The 23,097-nt window shown below is 42.9% G+C and overlaps 2 protein-coding genes across 3 annotated transcripts in view; one reads left to right on the top strand and one right to left on the bottom strand.

Moving 5' to 3' along the window:
* Positions 1 to 595: 595 nt before the first annotated feature.
* On the top strand, positions 596 to 15,738 carry sin3b (SIN3 transcription regulator family member B). 2 transcript variants are annotated; one of them, XM_070832325.1, is made up of 20 exons: positions 596 to 732; positions 1,923 to 2,029; positions 2,511 to 2,664; positions 4,111 to 4,476; positions 4,749 to 4,904; positions 5,486 to 5,614; positions 5,816 to 5,905; positions 6,071 to 6,189; positions 6,567 to 6,780; positions 7,103 to 7,219; positions 7,460 to 7,698; positions 8,635 to 8,818; positions 9,340 to 9,664; positions 9,695 to 10,276; positions 11,332 to 11,501; positions 11,604 to 11,777; positions 12,522 to 12,614; positions 12,711 to 12,805; positions 14,092 to 14,290; positions 14,411 to 15,738. In XM_070832325.1, the coding sequence occupies exons 1-20, from the start codon at positions 622 to 624 to the stop codon at positions 14,645 to 14,647; spliced, it is 3,861 nt and encodes a 1,286-aa protein (XP_070688426.1). In that variant the 5' UTR covers positions 596 to 621; the 3' UTR covers positions 14,648 to 15,738. The 2 variants fall into 2 exon arrangements, with proteins under 2 accessions (XP_070688426.1, XP_070688425.1); XM_070832324.1 differs by having other exon boundaries at positions 9,340 to 10,276.
* Positions 15,739 to 19,777: 4,039 nt separating this feature from the next.
* The window catches only part of xpr1a (xenotropic and polytropic retrovirus receptor 1a), a 67,292-nt gene continuing 63,972 nt past the window's right edge, over positions 19,778 to 23,097 (bottom strand). Inside the window, exons 13-16 of the mRNA XM_070832403.1 lie at positions 22,431 to 22,597; positions 22,211 to 22,350; positions 21,838 to 22,062; positions 19,778 to 21,207 (exon numbers count right to left, since the gene is read on the bottom strand). Coding sequence (XP_070688504.1) covers positions 21,150 to 21,207; positions 21,838 to 22,062; positions 22,211 to 22,350; positions 22,431 to 22,597 — 590 coding nt within the window. The 3' untranslated portion in view covers positions 19,778 to 21,149. The remainder of the gene's footprint in view (positions 21,208 to 21,837; positions 22,063 to 22,210; positions 22,351 to 22,430; positions 22,598 to 23,097) is intronic.

The following is a 23,097-nucleotide window of genomic DNA, read 5'->3' as shown; positions in this document are numbered from 1 at the left end:
ATGGCTGTCATGAGCTGATCCGTCTGTGTCAGGCTGTCGCTGGTGTTGTAGTTGTGGGTACAGTGTGAACTGTGTGGCTATCGTTTTGCATGGAGTAACATTGTTCCTTTGTAGCAGAGGAGGGGGAGAGAGGAGCAATCTGATTCTTGTGAACTCAGCTCCTCCCATCGTTGCGGCTGCGCAGTTCAATTTTTCACTCCTTTTTCTTTTTTTTCTCAGTTTTTCACTCCTACTCTGGCTTCCGGACGCCAAGACAGACCGCTGCCGCCGAATTTAAAGAGACAGGCGATAGTTATTTTAAATACGATAAACGGCAACCATTGTCCCCGTAGCTTATTTTCCCGTCGCTTCTCTCCTCGACTTGTTTTAAATCGACGGTGATGTTTGGTCAAAGTCGCGGCGAGTAGCAGCTCGTCTGTCATCACCCTCCACTCCGCTGGATCGTCCGTCCCTCTGCGCTGTGCCGAGACTGTCCAGCCCAGGCAAAGTAGGGTTTGCTCGCTGGCAGGCTGGCTCCCCGACCGAGAGGAAGGTTTGTCGGCTAGCCAGCGACTGGAGGTAACCCCCGAAGCGTCCCTCTCAAGTTGTGGTAGCGGTGTGAAGCCTCCCGTCGCCGGGATAATGGCGAAGATTCAAGCACACAGCGCCGCGAAGCAAATAAACCAAATTCAAGACAAGCCTTACGTTATAACACAAAAGCAAGTGCAGCAGCAGCACTTCCAGAAGCTGAAGGTAAGAAAGACATCGGACACGACACGGGGAAAAGTCCCTGAACCATTTTGTTTTTGCGTCGGATTTGAGGCTTTTCTCTCTTCTGCTCCCCTCTCGTCGAGAGAGTAGTGAAAGGCTCGGCTCGGCTCGGCTCGGCTAGCGTTAGTTAGCTCGCTGGCCTGTTAAAAGTAATTCATTGCTAAACAGCCCAACGCTGACATTTAAGGTTAGACGTGGGAGCCGTGTCTCGTTAATGAATGTCCGAGTGAGACATTTTAGCGGTAGTTTTCCTATTCAGGGTGTCAGCAGCAGCCTCGGTGAGCCAAACGGTAACTCAGACCTCGGTTGTGGGAAGTTCCTCCTTGTTGGTTTTTTCAGCCTCCCTGAACAAAGTGGAGGACGACAGCCAGGCTAGCCAAGAGCGGCTACTTCGGTTCATTAGCAGCTTCATTACACATGTCTTTGTTACCGCCGTGTCTCGGTCTTATCACGACGTTTTTTGCCAACACGACACCGTTGGACTGGGACCAGCTGTGGCTAAAAACGTATTGTGCTCATTTGTGTTTGTGGGGAAAGTGTTGGAGGAGTTATTATCGTCAGTTGGCTGGCTGTTGGGCTAATGCTAGCTACAACAGCCCTCTGTAGACGTTTATATTTATATAAATATATATGTGTGTGTGTTTGTGTTTGTCACGGTGCTTTGTTATCCAAAGCTAACCTAGCCTGGATGTTGTGGATAAAAAAAGAGCCGAGGTCCAGTGAACAAAAGCTGTTTAGTGTGTCTGCTATTCACCTGTTTATTTATTTATTTAGCGGCTGCTTGTACAGCTAACTAGTGGGTTTCTTAGTACAGCACTTCAGCTGACAATGCAGACAGAAAACATTACCTATTTATGTAACTTAGTGTCAAAAAATCCACTTATTATCTTCTGCAATACAGATATATCAGATTGCAGTTTAAGTGTAATGTGCTTGCCAATGCATGCAGTTATTATGCTGTATATATCACTGATGTGTAGACAAGCCAGTTAAACATGGTGAAGCTCTTTTTTGACAGCTGTGTTGTACACCTCCGTAAGATCCTTCTTCACCATCATTGCAACAGGATGTTTGCCAAATAGGTTTCCCCCAGGTCCAGGTGAGGCTGATTGTGCTTTGTGCTGCACTGATGATTTTCTTGTTTTTGGTTTTTTTCCCCACTCTGTGCTCAGGTTGAAGATGCCTTGTCGTATCTGGACCAAGTCAAAATTCGATTTGCCAACGATCCCGGCATATACAACAAGTTTCTCGACATCATGAAAGAGTTCAAGTCGCAGAGGTATTTGTGTGCAAAGTTTTGTAGCTTTAGAAGCGGCATCGCGCAAGTATGTGAACACATACAAGGAATCTCACTTTGGTTTTTCCTCTGCTCATGTGTACCTGCACATAAACAACAAAGCTGAACAAAGTAAATACACATTTAACTTAAGCATAAACATTTAATCTCTATGCACAATGCACACACACACACACACACACACACACACACACACATATATATATATATACATAAAAAGCGTAGATGTGAAAACTGTGACAAAAGTAGTAAAGCACATGTAATGAGATGATTCTTAACACAGACTCTTGAGATATTGAATGGTGGAGCCTGCAAAATTGCAGGATTGCATCCCTATTATCTAATATCCAGCAGGTTTTACTCTCTTTTTGATGGGTAGTTGTTGTCATGCAGCGTATGAGAGATGAAGGTAATCTCCATCCACACCACTAATGTGTCTGTGTCTGCCTGTTCTCCTGAATAGTATCGACACACCCGGGGTGATAAACCGCGTGTCACAACTCTTCCACGGACACCCAGACCTCGTCTTGGGCTTCAATGCCTTTCTACCACCGGGGTATCGGATAGAGGTCCCCAAGAATGGGGTGGCTTTCCTCCAGTCTCCGTTCTCCACGCAGGTAAGACGTTCTCCTCACAGCTGAAGTTGATAAATTCTCTAAACTAGTGCTTTATTTACATCAAACCTATCCAATGTTCAGCAGATGCATCATTACAAACTTGTGGTTTGCTGAGAGGTGCTGTATTTTAAATTGGCAGCTGATTTAGTTTTTAATTAAGTTCACAGAAATAATCAAGACATGAGGGGATTATTTCTTCTTCTTATTCCCTTTTAACTACTGAAGTACCGCCCTTTTTGTTGTTTGGAGATACATTTCAACTTTTGAATTCTATATAAGATCCCAAATAGGCCGTGCTGAATCATACATATACACTCAGTTGGTACACCTGGCTAAAGCTAATGTCCGTAAAGTTAAATCAACGTGTTTTAAAACAATCTCAACAAAAAACGGTAATTTTAAGATGATGAAGGCAGTTTTAATGTATTACTGTTGTATTAGAGTGCATTAGTTTTAGCTACATGTACCTAATAATAAAGTGGCAACTGAGTGACAGTCTGATACATAGGATTGTCTGCGATTTTGATTTGATTTATAAGACACAGGATACATTGGAAGTTTTGATACACTGTGATTCAAAACTGATTAAGTGGCTTGCTGTAGCTCAGATTTAGTTTCAATTCAGTTCACATTTGGTATGAAGAATGTTCAGTTTTGTCTGTCAGAAAACAAATCATACAGAACGCAGAGATCACTTTCAGGTCAGACTAAAGGATTTTTAATATACCTTTGCTACCTAAAGAACAATCAACTGAAAAAAAATCCTCAGCTTTTATTTGAAGAACCAAATGTCACTGATGTTTTTCTCTGAGATTTTCTTGTTTGGGAACAAAATGGCTTGACTGAGGAATTTGTTTGGGCAACGTGTGTGTGTGTGTGTCACCTGCAGAGTATGTTTGCATTAAAAGCAATCTGACAGCCATATTCATTTTAGAATGTGTTACTTGGTATGGCTCAGATCTACATTTTTGTATTGAAGAAGTTGCATCTCTGAGCCTTTTATTGATTCTCCATTTCACATAATAGTGGAGACACTAAAATGTCATTTTGGGTAAAGATATTTCACCCAATACAAGTGTGATATTACTCGCTTATAGAAGACACAGCATGTGTTTAATGTTGTCAAGGAGTGAATGAATGTTTTTCTCCCTGTTTACAGTGCACAGTATGTACTGTTGACCATTTGTCTTGAGTGTCTGAATTCTGCAATATGTATATGTAGAGTGCCCTAGAAAATCTAAGCTGTGTACACTATACACATGTAATGTTCTCTGAGGTGGAAGTGAGAAAGGACATTATCTTTTTGAAATCTATAAAATGTGGCACATTGCACTATGGGATTCTTAACAAACAAAGAGTTTGACTAAGTGGTGTTGTTGAAGGTTGAGGGCCCCTTGTCTCTAATCGTACAGTTTAACTTCCTCTTTCTGTCTTTCGCCTTTCCAGGTATCCCCGGGCCAGCAGGGGAAGAGTCTTACTGCCTCTGCAGTGACTTCGAACTCAGGTAGTGCGTCTGCCGCCCAAGTCGAATCTGGACCTGCTCAGACCACTGAAGCCAAGGCGGCCTCATCAGAGTCCCAATCTTCATCAACCCCAGCAGGACCTCCAGAGCCTCCCAGCAGGCTCTCTCTTCCCCTGACTAGCAGAGAGAGCCAGAATCAGGCAACCACCTCGTCTGTATCCCCACCTGCCTCAGAGACGAGCCCCGTAGAGTTTGACAGTGCCATCAGCTACGTGAACAAGATCAAAAACCGTTTCCTGGACCACCCAGAGATCTACAGAGCCTTCCTAGAGATTCTTCACACATATCAGGTACAGTAGAGTTAAAGTGTGGGGCTTTAAGTTGCTTTTTAGTTGTTCATTATAATAGAAGTGAATAAAGGTTGTAGTTGAAGTACTATTTTTAAGTATTAAATTTCAACAGCTGTCTGTTACTTGGAGGACAGCGTTGATCTCTCCTGCATTAAAGCTAATGACCATATGCAGCCAGACCAAATAATTTAAACTTGGTGTTGCTTTTTACAATGTTTTAAGTTTAATTTTCTCACTTCTGATCACCATTTTCCCTCCGTGCCACCCCTCAGAAGGAGCAGCTGGAGGTGAAGGAGAGTCGGGGCAGCCGAGGCAGCAGTGGGATGACAGAAGATGAGGTGTTTTCTAAAGTTGCCAGTCTTTTCAAGGGGCAAGAAGACCTGTTGGCTGAGTTTGGACAATTCTTACCTGATGCTAAGAGATCGCTGGTCAGTAAAACTGCAGTAGACAGAAATGAATTATGTTGCAATTTCAAAATGCTATAGAAATGTTACACAAACAATAATTAGCCTGTCTATGCAGAAAAACAGTATTTTCCGATGAAATTTCTTCTTCCGAACACGCATCACATCTGAATTGCTAATGACATTTTTTTTATTTCATTTTTTTATTGCTACTGTTCAGAAATGTCGTTTTTGTACATTTGTAATTGTCAATTTATTTCAAAATAAGTTCTTGTCACTCAGCATTCTTTGAACACAGTAATTGAAGTGCAAGTCCAAAGCAAAGCTGAAATGATTTAGTAAATCAGTAAATTGATTGACAGAATATCAATTGCCACTATTTTGATTATCATTTTATCAACTTAAAGTAATTTGTCTCTGGTTTTTGCTTCTCAAATGTGAATGTTTTCTGTGTAGTTTTTCTCCTCTATAAAAGTTAAGCACAGATATTTGGCTTTTGGACGCTTAATCACACAAAATAATCTATTTGAATGTGTCACCTTTGGGGAAACGGGGGGCCTTTTTCACTGTTTTCTGACTTTTCCTGTGTGCTTCCTCTCCTGTAGTTCACAGGGAGTTCACTGACAGGGGGAAAAGACCAGCTGAAAAGGCCGGAGGAAGAGGACACGATAACCAAACAGAATAAAAAGAGGCCCAGGCCCATCCTACTGCAGCATATGTCCCCACTGCTCAAGGTAAATTCTCAATTTAGAATGACTGCCTAAGGCAATGTGCCAGTGTACGTACAGGCTACATGTCCTTGATCTTGTAAAGGTTCATCTGCTCTTTGTATCGTTTCTGAAACAATAATTCAAAAGCTCCAACCAGTAAAACTTTTAATGAATAATGTCAAAATGTGAAAATCGTTAAGAATTTATTCATTTTTTTTAATTCAGAAAAAAATGAAGTATTCCTGTACCAAAGATCAGTCCTTTGCTTCAGTTGGCAAACACGGAGTCTTAAGAGAATTCTCCTTCTTTGATAAGGTGAGGCATATTTTACCATGGCAGTAACGCCAGATTACCTTCTTCCTCAGTTTGTACTTTTACCTTGAGCCACTGCCACTGTACTCTAATGCTGCCACTGTGATGTGTGTTTTTTTGTTTTTCTTTTGATAATGTGATTGGTCTAATTTCCTTGTCATCGTTCAGGTTCGTCGCCTGTTTAAAAGCCAGGAAGTGTATGAGAACTTCCTGCGCTGCATCGCCTTGTTTAACCAGGAAGTAGTTTCGGGAGCGGAGCTGCTACAATTAGTCACTCCTTTCCTGGGGTGAGTGGATGGAAATGTGATGGAAGTGGATAAATGTGTGAAATGGCTGGATGGGACCAGAAACATGGATGCACAAATGAATTGATGCAAGGATCTGACAGAAGGTGTAGACCGTAATGTGTGGTCCTGTAGATGAAGCACTCTGAAGGGTTAAAAATGTTGACTTCTATAAAAGGCTTTCTGGATTGTTTTTTTAAGAATATGAAATGGTTCTGATATGAGCATTATGTATATGATCTAAAAGAAATAAAACATAATGCTGATCCTCATTCACATCATATTGGTGGGATTATTCTGAGGGGTGATGTGTGGCTTCTGGTCAGCTGTTCTCCTCCTGATTTATCTGTCATGACGTGATTTCATCCATCTCCTTCCAGGAAGTTTCCTGAACTGTACACACAGTTCAAGTCATTTCTGGGGGACAAAGAGCTCTCTCATGCTGTGTCAGGGCTGTCGGATCGCTACATGGAGGGGGGAGGGGGCAGGGAGGTGGATTATGCCTCCTGCAAGCGCCTGGGGTCCAGCTACAGAGCACTGCCCAAGACCTATCAGCAGCCTAAATGCAGCGGACGCACTGCCCTATGCAAGGAGGTACACCCACGTTAATTTTCCTGAAGAGTTGTCACTAGATCAGTGCGATGCTTTAAGGTGCCCTGTGGAGTTTTCTCATAAACAAAGTTTCTGTTTACTCAGTATCAGTCACAGATGAGATGAATTGTGTGTGTACTGTGTGTGTAGGATTTTGATGGATTTACATCCATGCTTACATGCTAGCAGTCCTCCTCTTCTCAGCCTTTGCTGGCATGCAGCTGTGTTTTCTAGCATAAAAGTAGAAAATGATAGTTACTATAAAATATTTTCTGTAGAAAGGGTTTTCTCATTGATGAATATCAACTGTTTGATGTTTGTGTAGGTGTTGAATGACACATGGGTGTCGTTCCCCTCTTGGTCAGAGGACTCCACCTTCGTCAGCTCGAAGAAGACTCCTTACGAGGAACAGCTGCATCGCTGCGAGGATGAAAGATTTGAGGTACGTACACCCTAATGAGGATTAGATTCCTCTGAGTCCTCTGAAGAAAAATGTGATTTGTATGTTTAGGCTATATAAATATAACATGACTTCTTGTAGAGCTGGGAGGTTTGTATAAACTTCCCACCTGTCTCAGTGGTTTTTATCTTTGCGTCCCTGCTTTCATAAAAGAGGTGATAATAAAGCTTTAGGTCTGAACTGTAGCTGAAATGCTTTATGTCTGTAACTCTGCACTTCTAGTTGGATGTGGTTCTGGAGACGAACCTGGCCACCATCAGGGTGCTAGAGAGCGTCCAGAAGAAACTCTCCCGTCTTTCACCTGAGGACCAGGACCGGTTCAGATTAGACGACTGCCTTGGCGGCACCTCTGAGGTCATCCAGCGGCGTGCTGTGTATCGAATCTATGGTGACAAAGCTCCTGAGATCATTGAAGGACTGAAGAGAAGTCCTGCTACCGCTGTGCCTGTGGTGCTCAAGAGGTCAGGACTGTCTTTTATTTCTTCACCAGTAAAACATTTAAGGGACAAATTTCAGTGGCTGAATTCTTGTGTTTAAGATCTTTATGTGCATGAACTGCTATTGTAGCCAATTAGACACATTGATACGATGCTCTAATTGTATGATACCATATCAAAATTGTGAATATGGAGAGAAGATAGTTGCTTGAAATGAGACGGCATATTTAACTTGGATTAACAGCCAAGTTTAAGTAACGGTGTTATAGAAATGGTGATTTGGATGAGTGAGATCCTTGTATGAACAGGCAGTGATCTTTGTACGTCCTGCCAACAAAGGTGAACCAAACCAGCAGCAGCTGTGTTTTTAATGTGTTTATTATTTAAAGTGTTTATTCATTGTACTGTACGGAGGCATTTGGAAATGTGTGTTTTACACATGGCGGACTTCAACGTAATCTCTTAAAAACGTACATTCCCTTCCAAACATACTTTAAAAGTCCCATTTTCTGCTCAATTTAAGTTCCTGCTTGTATTTGGACGTCCCACCAGAGCAGGTTTACATGTTTAATGTTAAAAAAACACATTTGTCTCATACCAGACATGGCTGCTGCAGCTATTTTCAGCATCTGTCTGAACGCTCTCTGTTTTAGAAGAACAGAACAACTTGCGTGCTTTGCTTTTGCCTTGTTAGTGGGAGTTGGCGTTGGTGAGGAAAAAACAATAGTGGACAGTGTGGTGACTTCAGGAGGCTTTTAGTGGGTGGGGATATAGATTTGTGGTCTCCAGGGACACACATTTATTTTGAAAAGACATTTAAAAGTTCATTTTGCATAATATGGGACCTTTTTCAATTCTTGAAATCAAACTGCCACGTTCACAAGCGACTTCACATAACACATTTATAGACGTGATTTGTTTTGTGACACGTTGATATTTAAGGTGTGTCTCCATCTACAGGTTGAAAGCCAAGGAGGAGGAGTGGAGAGAGGCCCAGCAGGGTTTCAATAAGATATGGAGGGAGCAGTACGAGAAGGCGTACCTCAAGTCCCTCGACCATCAAGGAGTCAACTTCAAACAGAACGACATGAAGGCTCTGCGGTCGAAGAGTCTTCTCAATGAGATTGAGAGTGTTTACGATGAGGTAAAAACTTCCTTTCTGCCTTCCCAACGAGAGCTTATATAGTATGAAAAGGAGTCGTGTGTCAAATTACATTATTGTGTCATTTTTGGCTCAGGTGTTGAGCCATACTGGAGCATTGGCACAATTTAACACGCAAAAATCTTCATGATATTTTTAACTTGATGTGTAGTATATGATTTAACAATTTCAACTTGATTTCAACTAGAATCACAGAGTGTTTGAATATCTACAGTAGCTCTGCTGAGGAGAATTGTATGGTTTGGTCAAAAGCTCTCAAGTAAACAAGTAAATGGACCTTGAGTTGGTATTGTTTGTCTTTCCATCCTTTGTGTAGTGCTGCTGTTAAGAGAAAAAACAATGTCAAAGTGCAATGGAATTGATCATATTTTGAACAATTGATCTTCTTTTTTTTGTAGGAAAATCAATTTGACAAGTGAAAGCCATTAAAACCCACGATTGTCAGAGTGTGTCTTCCTGAAGTTGCCTTTTTTAATCTCTGCGTTTTTTTGTGTGTCTCTCAGCGTCAGGAGCAGAGCACAGAAGAGGGAGGTGTTGGCCAGCAGGGCCGTAACGGCTCTGGTGCGGCCTCACCCAGCGAGCCTCACATGGTGTTCACATACGAGGACAAACAGATCCTGGAGGACGCCGCCTCGCTCATCATCTACCATGTCAAACGTCAGCCCACCATCCACAAGGACGACAAGGACCACATCAAGCGCATCATCCAGCACTTTGTCCCCGACCTGTTCTTCTCCCGGCGTGGCGAGCTCAGTGATACTGAAGATTGGACAGATGAGGAGGCTGAGCCTGATGAGGGGGGAGAGAGAGGAGTAGTAGGAGGAGGAGGTGCGGCAGTGGCAGCAGCAGCAGCAGGAGCGACAGTGGCAGCAGCAGCAGCAGCAGCAGGAGCTGGAGCAGGAGCAGCAGGAGGAAATGGTAATTCTAATAATGCATCAGGAGCAGCCTCAGCCACAGGTAGTCAGTCCCAACCTCAGCCTGCCCAGTCACAGCCGCAGACCCAGTCCCAACCCCAGCAGCAGCTCAATGGGGAGTCCAGGCGGAGGCGCTGCAGCCCATCCCAGCCTGCAGACACGGAGGCCTCCACCACCTCCAGTAGCATGAGCCTGCCTGCAGGAACAGCCTCGTCCACCCCTGGATCTACACCTATGGAGACGGGCTCTGGTGCCCCCGTGGAGAAGGTGGACCTGCGCGACCCAGAAGCAGAGCACCAGAAGGACCTGGACGGCGTCTACAACCTCTTCTTCGTCAACAACAACTGGTACTTCTTCTTGCGGCTGCACCAGACCCTGTGTTCGCGGCTGCTGCGGGTTTACCGGCAGGCAGAACGGCAGCTGCTGGAGCACCGAGCTGAGCAGAGCAGGGAGCGGCTGCTGATGGCAGAGGGAAGGAGAGAAAAGGCGTGTGACCTCGCCATGGAGCTCCGCCTCAAACAGCCCAGTAAGTTCAGCTACTAGTTCTGAAAATCTGACAATGGCCCAATTAAAGTATTTAGTTTGAGTTGGTTCAAGCAGCCATCATGTCTGACTCAACATGTACAAATAAGCTCAGTGTAGGAGGGTGTGTTTTGTTTTAGATCCTTGAACTATGATCAAGAGCTGTAATATATATACCCTCATCAGGGAGCTGAGTTAATTAATGAGCTCTGAATCAGAAAGTTAATTTAAGACAAACTCAGTCCACCTAAATTATAAAAGGATTAATGGCGTTGAGTCATATTCATACTACATGATAAAGGCATGTTTGAAATATTCCAGATGTGTTGACGGACTGATGCTGTTCTTTGTTTGCCAGGATTTGAAACAGGACAATGCTGAAAATTAAATGTTTGGAAAGAGAAACAAAATAAGAGCAGTTATACTGCTCAGGGGATTTTAATTGGTCTGACTTGAAAGCTAAGTGTAACATTTTGTCTAAGTTGAGGTGGAATTTTATGGGGTGTAGCTCAGTGTCTGGTTTTGTTGTCCTACAGTGGTTTGCGTGATTCATGTTAAGTCATTTTTAAAAATGCACGTGTATGATATTGATTGATTTTGGATCATTTGTTTATCGTAACTCATTGAGCTCCTGGTAAACCAGCTGTCATAAACAGCCAGTTAGCCTGTTTTATAACCCTCAACACTAATGAGTATTTTATTGACTAACCTGCAGACTATCCTCACAGTTAACTGTGTGGTCTATAAAACTTCATAAACTGGTGAAAAATGCCATCACTACACAGTTCAGTGCTAGTTTGCATCATTAAATGTCTTGTTCAGTCTGACTTATACTCCAAAACCCCAAAACGTTATATTTACTGAACTGTAAGATCAAGAAGAAGCAGCAAAGTCTCACATTTGAGAACCAACAACTATCAAATGTTTGGTATTTAGTTTCAATTACTTAACCAATTTAATCAATTATCAAAATAGTTGCTGACTAATTTTCTCTCTCTCGGTTACGTGACTGCGTCGACATGCTGTTGTTAGAGATGTGACGTCTGTTTGCCTCCACAGGTGAGGTGGAGCTGGAGGAGTACTATCCAGCCTTCCTGGATATGGTGAGAAGCCTGCTGGACGGTAACCTGGACTCCACACAGTACGAGGACACTCTGAGAGAGATGTTCACCATCCACGCCTACATCGGCTTTACCATCGACAAAGTCATCCACAACATCATTCGGCAGGTGAGCAGAGTCAAACGCCACACTGAGCACTAAGTGTCAGCCGATGAAGACGTACAACATTTAACGGACACGTACTCTAATTCGCTCTTTCTTTGGCTTCAGCTGCAGCACCTGGTGAGCGACGAGGTGTGTCTGCAGGTGGTGGATCTTTACCTGGCTGAGAGGAAGAGGGGGGCAGCGGGGGGGAACCTGTCCTCGCAGTGCGTTAGAGCAGCCTGGGAGACGAGCTATCAGTGGAAAGCCGAGAGAGTCATGGCTGAGGAGAACTGCTTCAAGGTGAGCTCTTGGTGAATGTTACACGTGATAATACCCAAATGCTGTGTGCAATCACAGGGGCCCCGACCCTTTCAGATAAACAATGTAGCAAGATGGACAAACAGAGGAAAAACCTAAAGGTGGTGCTGAGAAGAGGTTGAAGTCCCTTGAAACTGATGCCGCTAAATGTTTAGCTTAAACACACAGACTGTGATTAAGAAGTGAGCGTAGCCTCTGGGTCTGAGAAGTGAAGCAAACGTTGAAGTGCCTTAAACCTGCATTATTTCTAATGTCCAGCAGGGGGCGACTCTGCTGGTTGCAAAAAGAAATCCGAATGAATGGAAGTCTGAGGAAATGAACCTACTTCTCACTTGATTTATTAGCTCAGTAAACATTTTCCTAATGCATTTAAGGTTTCAGTTGCTATTTTACAGTTTTCTTCAAAACAAGATGATAGGTGATGAAACAGGGTATGCTTTAAGGTGGGACTACATTGTGGCCAACCAATCACAGGCAGTCTTCATGGAACAAACGTCAATAAATAAACCAAGGTGGCAACACCTGTAACTGAAACTTAAGGCCTCAAAACAGCGGTCAACAAATCACTGTGGCTACTTTTTATCTAGTTTCGGGTTTGACCAGTCTGAGTCAAGAAGTCCACGACCGTATCAACCTCTGATCTCGCTGCAGTGGAAGATGCTTTTAAAACTTTACTGTCCTCTAAAATTACATTAACAGCACCGTCTCTCTCTTGTGTGTCTGCAGGTGATGTTTCTCCAAAACAAGGGTCATGTGACGATGACCATCGAGCTGCTGGACACTGAGGAGGCCCAGGCTGATGACCCGTTAGACGTACAGGTAAGCACACGTTTACAAGTTTATCAGTCTTAGTGGACCATGTGTGATCAGGTGTGATCAGGTGTGATCAGGTGTCTCTGCTGTCTCTTCCCTCAGTGCCTGTCGAGCTACATGGAGCAGTTTGTAGGAACAGAGTCCAGCCTGTGCTCTCAAGCAGAGGGCTACTTCTTCAAACCTGTATTTCTGCCCAGGTACAGTAGCAGTTCACGTCTACACATCAGGCATTAGAGGTTTAGACTTTGAGTCGTGCACATACAAATCACATAACCACCCGTCCTGTATAACTGATTCAGCCTGTGATCACTCTGCCTGTCAGTGGTATCACATCTTTTTCTTTTACCTCTACATTAACACCAAAAGAAAGTTTGAATTTCTGCACCAAGCTTATTGAAAACATTTTGTTTGACCGAACAGTTGCATTTTCAGTGAACGTACCTGTGTACCATGTGTGCGCTAGATTGTACTAGATTTAATGATTAATTCAACACGGCAAACAAAGACCGTCTTAAAGCTGAACGTGTCTCTTTCAGACCTTCAGGGTAAAATGTTGTGCTGATGTTTTTGTTATTACATTCATTTGTCCGAGTCCTTTGATACATTTTAAGCACAATGCTGAAAAGAGTTATCTGATCATGGACGAGGAAGCGGATCCTTTAAAATGTATCTGTAGTATTTACTGAGGGCTCTTTATCCTTTAAAATAAAACAAATGTTTTAATACCAGATCGGTTTAGGCAGCGCGTCACCCTCAGGCAAAGTCAGCAGGTGATGCTCCACATCTGCATGGTAATTCTTCAAGTTCTTGTCCTGTTTTTAAAATGTTGAGGATTCGCCCGCGTTCACGCTGCAAGCCTTGGTGCTCAGTTCAGATTTATTTCTCACACACAGCACGCTGTCGAACTGAAGTCACTGATCATGGTTTCACCTATAAGTTGATGTGTGGTGGGCGTCTGTGAATTCGTGAGCAGAGGATAACGAGGACGAGTTAGAAGGAGCCAAATTTTGAATTGTGGCATTTTGTGGAGCACCGGCTGCTACGTGTGTGTGTGTGTGTGTGGGATCGTGACGAGAAACGATGTCAGAGGCTACCTTTACTCTGTCAGTGCCTCTCCACAACACTCGGTTCAGTGGGAGTTGTTCTGTGTTGGCTGTCAGCAGAGCGGCAGCGATGTAGAAGTCGGCTGGATTCTGTAACGACTGTTCAGACCTGTATCTGATTTAGGACCACATATGAAAGTGGCCTAAATCAGAATTCTCCTGATCACTTTCCATGTGATTTGAGCTGATCACACTGTTCGGAAAAAAACAAATGAGTCACATACGTGCAAAAAAAAAAAAAAGAATCTGATTTGGGCCACTTTTGCCACCTTTTCCTCATTTTTGTTGATAAGCGTAACATTTCTGTTTAAACTAATCGATATGTCACACAGTTGTTCATAATATCCAATATGGCCTAATAAATGTGTCTCCTCTTGTAGGAACCTGCGTCGTTTCCGTCGCTGGCAGGTGCGGCAGGTGGAGGCGATGCGCTGCAGGAGAGAGTGGCACCGCCAGCTGGGTGTGGAGAACGCCGGGAGTCTGGACTGTCGATTCAAACTCAACACTCACAAGATGGTGTTTGTCATGAACTCTGAGGATTACATGTACCGCCGCGGAGCGCTGGTCAAGGCCAGGAAGGTAGGTCACTGGCTTACCGGTGCGGAGAGGCGACGTGGAGCATCTGGGTGACGGTGTGGCATTTTCTGCATGGTCTCATAACAAAGCACTGACATTTTTTTCCCCCCTCTTCCTCCACAGTCGCAGCACAGAGTGGCAGGGAACCAGCACGAACGCTTCGACAAGTGGCACCAGGGCTGGCTGGCCAATCATGTCACGGCCTCGGCCGAACGCTCGGTGCAGAACTGGCTGATGGGAGAGGAGGAAGAGGACATGATCCCCTGCAAGACGACCTGCCTGTCGACCGAGGTGAAAGGGCAAGCGGTGAACAGATACCAAGTTCATTACAGCGGTAGCAAAGCACCCGCCTCACCGTAGGGGCCCGCGCAGAGATGGACATACACCACACACACACGCACACACACACACAAACACACACACACACATGCATGGACGTACAGGACATTCATACACTAAACACAGACATAAACAGCTGCAGTCCCACTTCTCCACCTCCCTCTGCAACACGTTCACTCATTCACGTTCGCTCCTGGATGAAGAAACGGCGCCGACTCCCAGGACAGCGAGTCAGTGAGTGAGTGTGCGGTGAGAGGAGGGACGACGACGATGATGATGATGATGATGACGTGGAGAAAAAGGACCAACACAGACAGTAACAGAATCGGTGAGAGTGAACCCGCCCTCGATCGATGGCGGCGAGCTGGACACGACGGCAGAAAACATCCTCAGCTTTATCGTCGTTCATTCATTCTTTGGTGGCACTAAACGTTGATCAGACTGATGGACAGACGGTTGATCAGGTGAGAAGTCATGAGATCATGGAAATAGTTTCAGAAATGTGAATGTCTGTTTCTTTTTTCTTTCTTTTTTTTAAGTCAAGTGTAGTTTTTAGCTTCTAAAGCCGGAGAGCCTTCTGTTTGTTGGTTGGTTGGTTTGTTTATGCGTGTTTATATGGAGAGATACCGATAAACGTGTGTATGTATGTATGTGTATCCTGCTCTCTTCATTTTGTCTGTTTGTATGCCCCGTACAGGCTCTACAACTCCAGTAATTGCATTATTACTGTATGTGCATATATACCACAGGGATCCTGTATTTTTATATATGCATCTACGCGAGTTGATTAATACATCTTAAGATCATGTGGTTCTTTACAGTGTTTGCTGTCAGCCAACTCTTGATGTTTGCATTTTGTTTTTTTGTATTTTTTCCCTTTTTTGTGTTGTAGCTAAATAAGATATCACCAGGGCAACAAGGAGTCCTCAAAATTAATTGGTTTAATATGGATGAAGCAGTCAAATTATGTATCATATTCATGATACTAAATGTTTACTTTGTATCGTCTTTTTTTTGCATACTGACATTGAAAATAAAAGCAAAATATCAGTGTTAAAATAGAATGTATAACATTTATCCTGTATCAGTTATCACAAAATAAACAACCTAGTTGTGACCTTCTTAGACGTTGACTGGCAGGTTGTTTGTTTAACAGCAGACACGCTAACAAAACATTCAGTGAAGCTTCGACGTGTGAACCAAGAGCCTTTAAAATGACTGAAACATGTGATAGCGTAAACAAGAACTAAACCAGAGCTGAAACTTTAACTAGTTTAATTCATTAGTTGATGAGCAGAAAATTAATCTGTTAATCGTTTTTTACTTTTTGAACAGAGCTGTGAAGAATCTGCTGCTTTCAGCTCCTCGACTGTGAGAATTTGTTGGTTTTTCTTTGTTTCAAATCACTGTAAGCTGAATATATTTGGATTTTGGACTTTTGATCAAACAAAACTGAACAATTTCATAGACCAAAACAAATACTTTAGAAAATACTCAGCAGATTGATAAAGAAAGTTGTTGTTTGTAGGCCTAAACTAAATATTATGAGCTCTGTAAAAGTAAGATTTATTGCATTTAGCTGTACAAGTTCCTCCTTTCCTTGTATTTAGTGTCCTCAGTGTGTGAAAACACTGATACACTTGAACTAAAGCTGCACTGGAGCGCTCAGTCACGGCACATGGAGATTCCCAGACGTCACGCAACTGGAGACGTTCAAGGACTTCTCGTCCTTTTGGGTTACAAGTCGATATTTGGATTATATTTAGTTTTACTTAGACTCTGAGGAAGGTTTTGTAATATGATTTTGATGTTTTACGAGGCCAACACTGGTCTTTCTCTCACTGGGTTTTCTTTCTAGGGGAAATGTTTGTTCTTGTTGGATTATGAGGGTTGTTTGATGGTGACTAGTCACAAAGTTATATGTTCTGCTTGGATTTCGTGGGTGTTTTTTCTCTGCCAAGAATTGAGATTTTCAGGATGATTCATTTGTCCTCACTGGCACACCGAACATGACGGCGTCAGACTCCGTCTACCCACTGGGAACGAAAGGGAAAAAAATACATCAAATCCCTAATTGCAGCTTTTGGATGAGGTCTGCAAGCTTTTTTTTGTTTTTGGACAGTTGTCAAAAACTCAATCTTGTCGACCTGCATCGCGGCTTTTCACCACCAGGCTGCACATCTATTTATAGGTGAGGCAGGTGAATGACTAAGATGAGCTGTGAGGGTGCACAGGGTTATAATCTACTTCAAAATGCACTGCTAACAAAAAGAAAACAAACAACGATGGACCAATGACGGAACAATGCAGAAGAGGAAACCGAAATCAACCAATACAAATAACTGAGACGGAGCTGTGGGCTCCGTGCATGTGTGTTGATGTGCATGTACCTCTCACAGAACTGCAGCAAAGCTTGTCGTCCTCCAGAGACGTCTGCTGGACCTAAAACTAAACTCTGAGACAAACTGAGACATTAGAATAGTTTGGAGCAGCGAAAATCTGAAGAGCAACAGAGGAAAAAAAAAAAAAGAGTCGAGAGGCAGAGCGAGTTTTAAAAATAATCGTGGTTTATAAAACCCAGATATGACAGGATCACCAAAGTGGATACAGAAATACAAATACCATCAGGAAAACCATCATAGAACAGTGTTATACACTCGACATGTACAAACTACTCTGTAAAAGGGACTCAGGGGGGAGGATGGTTCAGACTAAGACATTTTCCTTTCTTTATGTTTCTTAAAATCACATTTAGCCACAATGTATTTATTCTAGTATCTTTTTTGTATCTTATCAAAGTAGAACATCCATCTACCAAACTACAGGTACGATCACGTTCAGCTAGATTAGAGAAAAAGGGTACGAACAACATCTAGAGAGGGAGGGAGGGAGGGATGCACGCATATCAAGCACTTTAACATCATGGGGGGGTTTCAGCAAGCAGTGAAAGCAAAATCAGCTTTGATTTTCACCCATGAGATAAAATGGGATGTCGGGGCGTATCGCCATCGTCATCTCCACGAACACAAACTGTACAAAACAACCCTGTTTTTGTTTTTGTCGCTGGGTTACACACACTGAACCTCTGGGAACAAACAATGGTCACAGAAATGGTAGTTTTTCTCACAGAGAAGCATCTCAAAAATGCTTCTAGTGAGCAAAAAGAAAAAAAGATCCCAGATCCGTCCAGGCAGGAAGCTCAGACAGATCTGGGATCAGCGTTTACAGCATCTTGTTCTGGTGAGGGTCCTCTGGGGGCCGGGGGTCCGTCCCTGTGCCCTGCAGTACGTCAAAGTGCTTCTGTCAGCAGGGCAGTTCACAACAACAGGTGTAACGTCCACAAGACCTTCATGCACGTTCACTAAAGTACGAACAGTGTTACAGCTGCAGGACACAGTAATCTGCCCCGTTTTGTCCCCCCGGAGATGACAGAGCCTTGAAATAAGAAGGAATCACCAACAAGATACAACCAATCACATTCTCCACCTCTGTGGGGTTTTTTTTTTCTCCTATTTTCATACAAACACGTTTTACACATGAAAAGAGTGCAGGATTGTGACCGATCGAAACAGAGCTCCTCATCGCCTACAAAATACTGCCTGTCTGAGCAAAAATGGCAACAATATGAAATGAATCATTGTCACAGCAGCTACAATGATTGCTAATATACACATCATGTCAAATAAATTAAGATCTATGTACAATGTAAAACAAAAGCAGCATGCAGGCAAGACAACAGAGCCTTTTTACAAAACTATCAGCTGTAGTGTTGTGCTCTCCGACACGAGAGAGAGAGAGGCAATGAGGGCAGAGTGTGTGTGTGAGTGTGTGTGAGTGTGTGTGTGTGATGTTGTATGCCTGTGTACAGTTATAATAGCACGTGTCCAGTGTATTTAAATGGATCAGGAAGCTACCTGTCTTCTACATTTTAACAACACATTTGTTTTACTTTCTAGCTTTTCCAGTTCACGTTAAGCTCAGTGCACACAGAAGCTTTTCAGTCTTTTTTTAGCCGCTACGGGAAAAACAGCAGAAAGAACCAGTGGGAGAAACATGACTTTCTGTGACACGTTTGTCTTGTAGCTCTCTGGGCTTCGTCTTATGACCGGTGGTGACGCAGAGCAGCCGCAGGGAGGAACGGCAGAGCGAGGAGGAAACACACACACACACCAGCAGTAAAGTTAGCATCCTTTCTCTGAAAGCTTGGGGAAGTGGGGCTTTAACAGCAGCAGCAAAGCACTTTAAATTTATCACCAACAGCTTTTTAAGTGTGAACTGGAGGTTTGAAAATAAGCCAAAGTAGGAAGTGGAGGACGTCGGATATGTCGGATATATCTGCACATTTATGCTTTTCTAAAATCAGTAGATTATATTTGATCTAACAAGCCACAACATTTGAAATCATTTTAAAAAAGTGCTAAAATGAACGAGGCAACATTGAACATTTGAGACAAACAAACAAACAGCAAATATCTGGTGACAGAATCGCTGAGTGTGGTGAAACCTCCCTGATTCAGGGGCCCCGAACTGGACGGAAGCTGTGAACACATCACATGTTGGACATATTCACTGTTTGCAGTGTTGCCAGATTTGAATGCCACCAAGAAGCCTCAAATTTAGAAAAGTAGCCCAGAGTTTTATTGCGGATGTTGGATGAGGTTTTGTAAATCAAAGAAGGCTGAATCATGGAGTTAAAGCTGAACTCTCTGTTGGAGGAAACCACCCAAATGATACAATTTGGTACAAAATGGTAATTGGGACCAAAACATCCCAGTCTGGCAACACTGAGCGTCGGTCAGGGGGCTCAGGGTTACTAATAGCACAGTGTCACAATATACCAGCGGGACTCAAACGTCACACCTCACTGAGGAAGGTCAAAGAGGTTCACATGTCTGTCATGAGTTTTTAGACAAAGACACAGAAGACACATGGCTCTCCTGCAACATCGACTGTCAACAACATGAGACTTTTCATATTTGGTTTTTGACTAAAGTGTTAACCAATCTGCCCATCTTGTACTCTACATGTAGTTTTGATGTGTGAATAAATGCTGAAAGCGTCGCCCAGCATCAGAACAGTCAGCTTAGTTATCGAAACCTTCACGAATCAGATTCATTAGAATCTGAAGTTGCTCTCAGTTTGAGAACCGCTGGTATACAGTAGACACTCTTTTCAGTCAAACAAATCAACTCTGCAGCGGTGCGTCACATCACTTTGTTGTTGATGTCTAACTCGTATTATTGGGGTTTCCAGCCAGTCAGAAGCCACCTGCTAAAACGGCCCAATTAAACATGTACTTTTGTATATTAGCTTTGTTGGGTGGACGGAGCTACTCCAGCCAAAGACACATTCATTAATACAAAGCTTTGGTAGGTAAAGCAGAGAATAGCAATGCACGTACGTGTACTGTAGCTAATCGGGCACTTTAAGATGGCACGATGCTTCATGGGTCATTTTTGCACTAATTCGAGTTTGGGGATAAATCGAGCAACTATGAGCTTATTAAAACGTGGCACAACCAAGAAAACATTCCAAACATTATAAAATACGTCAACAGTCATTGTGTGGATGCTCAAACTAGTCTCACTAGTATAAACAACGCACGTAGAAGTACTTAACAACTACAATAGAGTAATAATGCACATCAAAATATATGAAATATATTACAAAGCAACTTCACAGACTAGAAATGTTAGAATCAAAACATCCCTTTTTGTGGAAGTAGGTTTTTTTTTCATATTTTGTGTATTAAATGCACTTTTCCTGCAAGGGCCTCCAGGGCTGTGACTGACGTTAAACCAAAAAAACAAACAAAAAAAGGAAAGATGGAGTATAAAAAGAATCAACAAGTTGAAACCAGTTGATTTGCTTTGATATGCTGTGTTGTGTATAGAGTCCTTCCTCAGGCTTCTATTGATTCATATTTAGTCTTTTGATTGGCTTGTCTTCTCCCTGTTGATCCTAGCGTAGTTAAAAAAAAAAAAAGGCGTGTAAACAGTCGTCTGTAGCCTTTCTAGGAAGCTTCTCCAAAATTAATCCAGAGAAAGAAAAGAAAAGAAACATCCAAAGAAACACAAATATCTCAAAGTAAACGACACATACTAAAAAAGTCCTTTTAAAAAGAGAAGAGGATAATCCCAGGGCAGTGTGGTCTGTGTTTCCGGTTATATGCTGAAGATTTCCCTTGACGTCTGTCCATCTGTCTGTGTGTCTGTGTGGCATTAGCTCTCTCCTCGTCGTAGCGATATGACACTATGCTTGTGCTTCAGCAGGTTTATCTTTGTGTGTGTCTGCGTTACAGTGTGCTGTGAGTGTGTTTTTCTATACTTATAAAGACCAAATGTATGTAAAGATGAGGTAAATCGTCTAAAGTGAGGGCAGCCTGAGGTCCTCACAGACTGACTGTAAGGGTCACTACCACTTGAGTAGACTATGAGTGAGAGGGGTTGAGGTTGGGTGTGTGTGAGCGAGGTCCTTATAAGTATAGAATGTGTGTGTGTGTGTACATGTTGACGTTGTGGACTCAGCTGAAGGCTTCATCATCCGTGTCTTCAATTAGCACCTTTGTATCCTTTTTCGATCTAGAAAAGAGGGTTGAAAAAGTGACATTTTATTTCATCCGATCATTTCAGCAGATATATTAATATTGTTTTATGTTTTAATTCATTGGTGCATCTTCAACCATGACGTACAACATTTGCCTTTTGTGATTTGATTTCATTTGTCTGTGGTACTTTTTACATTATTTCTGGAGCCAAATATTGTATTTTATAAATGTATTAAAGGTCCCATACCATGCAAAATGCATTTTTTAATGTCTTTTCAACATAAATATTTGTCCTGGTGTGACTACAGGCGGCCAAACTATGAGTAAAGACCATCCTCTCCCATTTATCTCCTGCTCCATCTTTTAGTAAATATGTGTGAAAACACGCTGTTTAGATTTGGCTCCCCTTATGATGTCATACTTTTTGAACATTAAACCATGTAAACCTGTTGTAGGGGGACCTCCAGATACAAGCATGAACTTTAAAATGAGCAGAATATGGGACCTTTAAAATGACGTCAGTAAATCAAACTTCTTTGAGGTTATTGATCGTTTCATATCAGAATAGAGTTTTTTGTCTACAGTAATTTGAACTTTTCCTCCTCTGCTGAGTTTATAAATCAAACTAAAACAAAAATGTTAGACTGCATGTGTTACGTCTTACTGTGAGGTGGACAGTAGGGGGCGTCGCAGCGACAGGCTGTAGGACCTCTTCCACGTCTTCTTGCCCGAGCGGTTCCGGACGCCATCATCCTGGTCCATCATCTGCTCCAGCAGTGTCTGGTCATCAGCGTTGAGCGGCGCCACAGAGATGTCCCGCACAGCACGAAACTCACCACAGTTATTCAGGTGTTCGTTCTCCAGACGGAAGAAGTTCCACACAAATCGCCTGCAGATGGGAGAGGATGAGTATGGTTTAGATATGCTGTCATTTCATCAATTAAAGCACTGAAAAAATTCCTCAACCTTTAGAGCGTCATGTGTGACTTTAGGGGTGTGTGTGTGTAACAAAAAGTTATCATGTGACTGAGACCCACCTGAAGACCTCGAGGGGAGCCAGCACGGTGGCTAGGATGTCGCCCACAGAGTGGATCTTGGTCATTGTGGTCAGAGCGATCTGGATCGTCCAGGCAAAACGCAGGATGACATCTTCTAAAATGGCACAGTAGTAATAGGCCTGGACACAGAGGAAACAGGGTCAGGGTAACTGTGTGTGTGTGTGTGTGTGTGTGTGTTTTACAGTATGTATGGATCTACCTTGTGTGGGTAAACAATTTCTTCTCTGAGGAAGGTGTTTTCTCCGGCCCCGCGGTCAAACAGGCCCCAGTCCATGCGCAGATCCCAGATCAGTGTGTACAGGGAGCTGATGGTGGAGAAGACGATCAGCAGGTAGAAGAACATGTCAGCGTCCGTATGTCCTTGCTCTGAAATAAACACACAAGCACACAAACACACCTGATTATAGATAACACCATTTATTATTATCATCATTTTTATCTAATAAGTCTGTTCTATATCTGTTTAATTCTGTTTACAGAATCTACCCCCTCACTCAGGTGAGTCAGAGCAACTTTAGCAGCCATACTTTGACCACTAGAGGGAGCCGTCCTCTGATGAATACACTAACAATGATTAACAGCTGCACTGTAGACAACTATTTAGTCAAGAGTTACATTTTCAATAACATTTTCCACAGAATTAGAGACGACCAAACATCAGATTTCAGCTGTGTTGCAGCTTGTTCACTTGCTGAGTGGAAAGAAAGTAGCAGAGAAGTGAGATGCCTTCAGTGGGCAATAATAAAACACACTTTACTTTCTTTTTTTGGCATTATAAGGGTGTAAAAAATAAAAGGCTTTAAAAATAATACTACTGCTACCTCGATACGGAGGAGTTACATACAGTGAACTGAAATGACGTGTCC

This window comes from Pempheris klunzingeri, chromosome 6, assembly GCF_042242105.1.
Source record: "Pempheris klunzingeri isolate RE-2024b chromosome 6, fPemKlu1.hap1, whole genome shotgun sequence".
Taxonomy (NCBI): domain Eukaryota; kingdom Metazoa; phylum Chordata; class Actinopteri; order Acropomatiformes; family Pempheridae; genus Pempheris; species Pempheris klunzingeri.
This window is presented reverse-complemented; position numbering and strand designations above follow the sequence as displayed.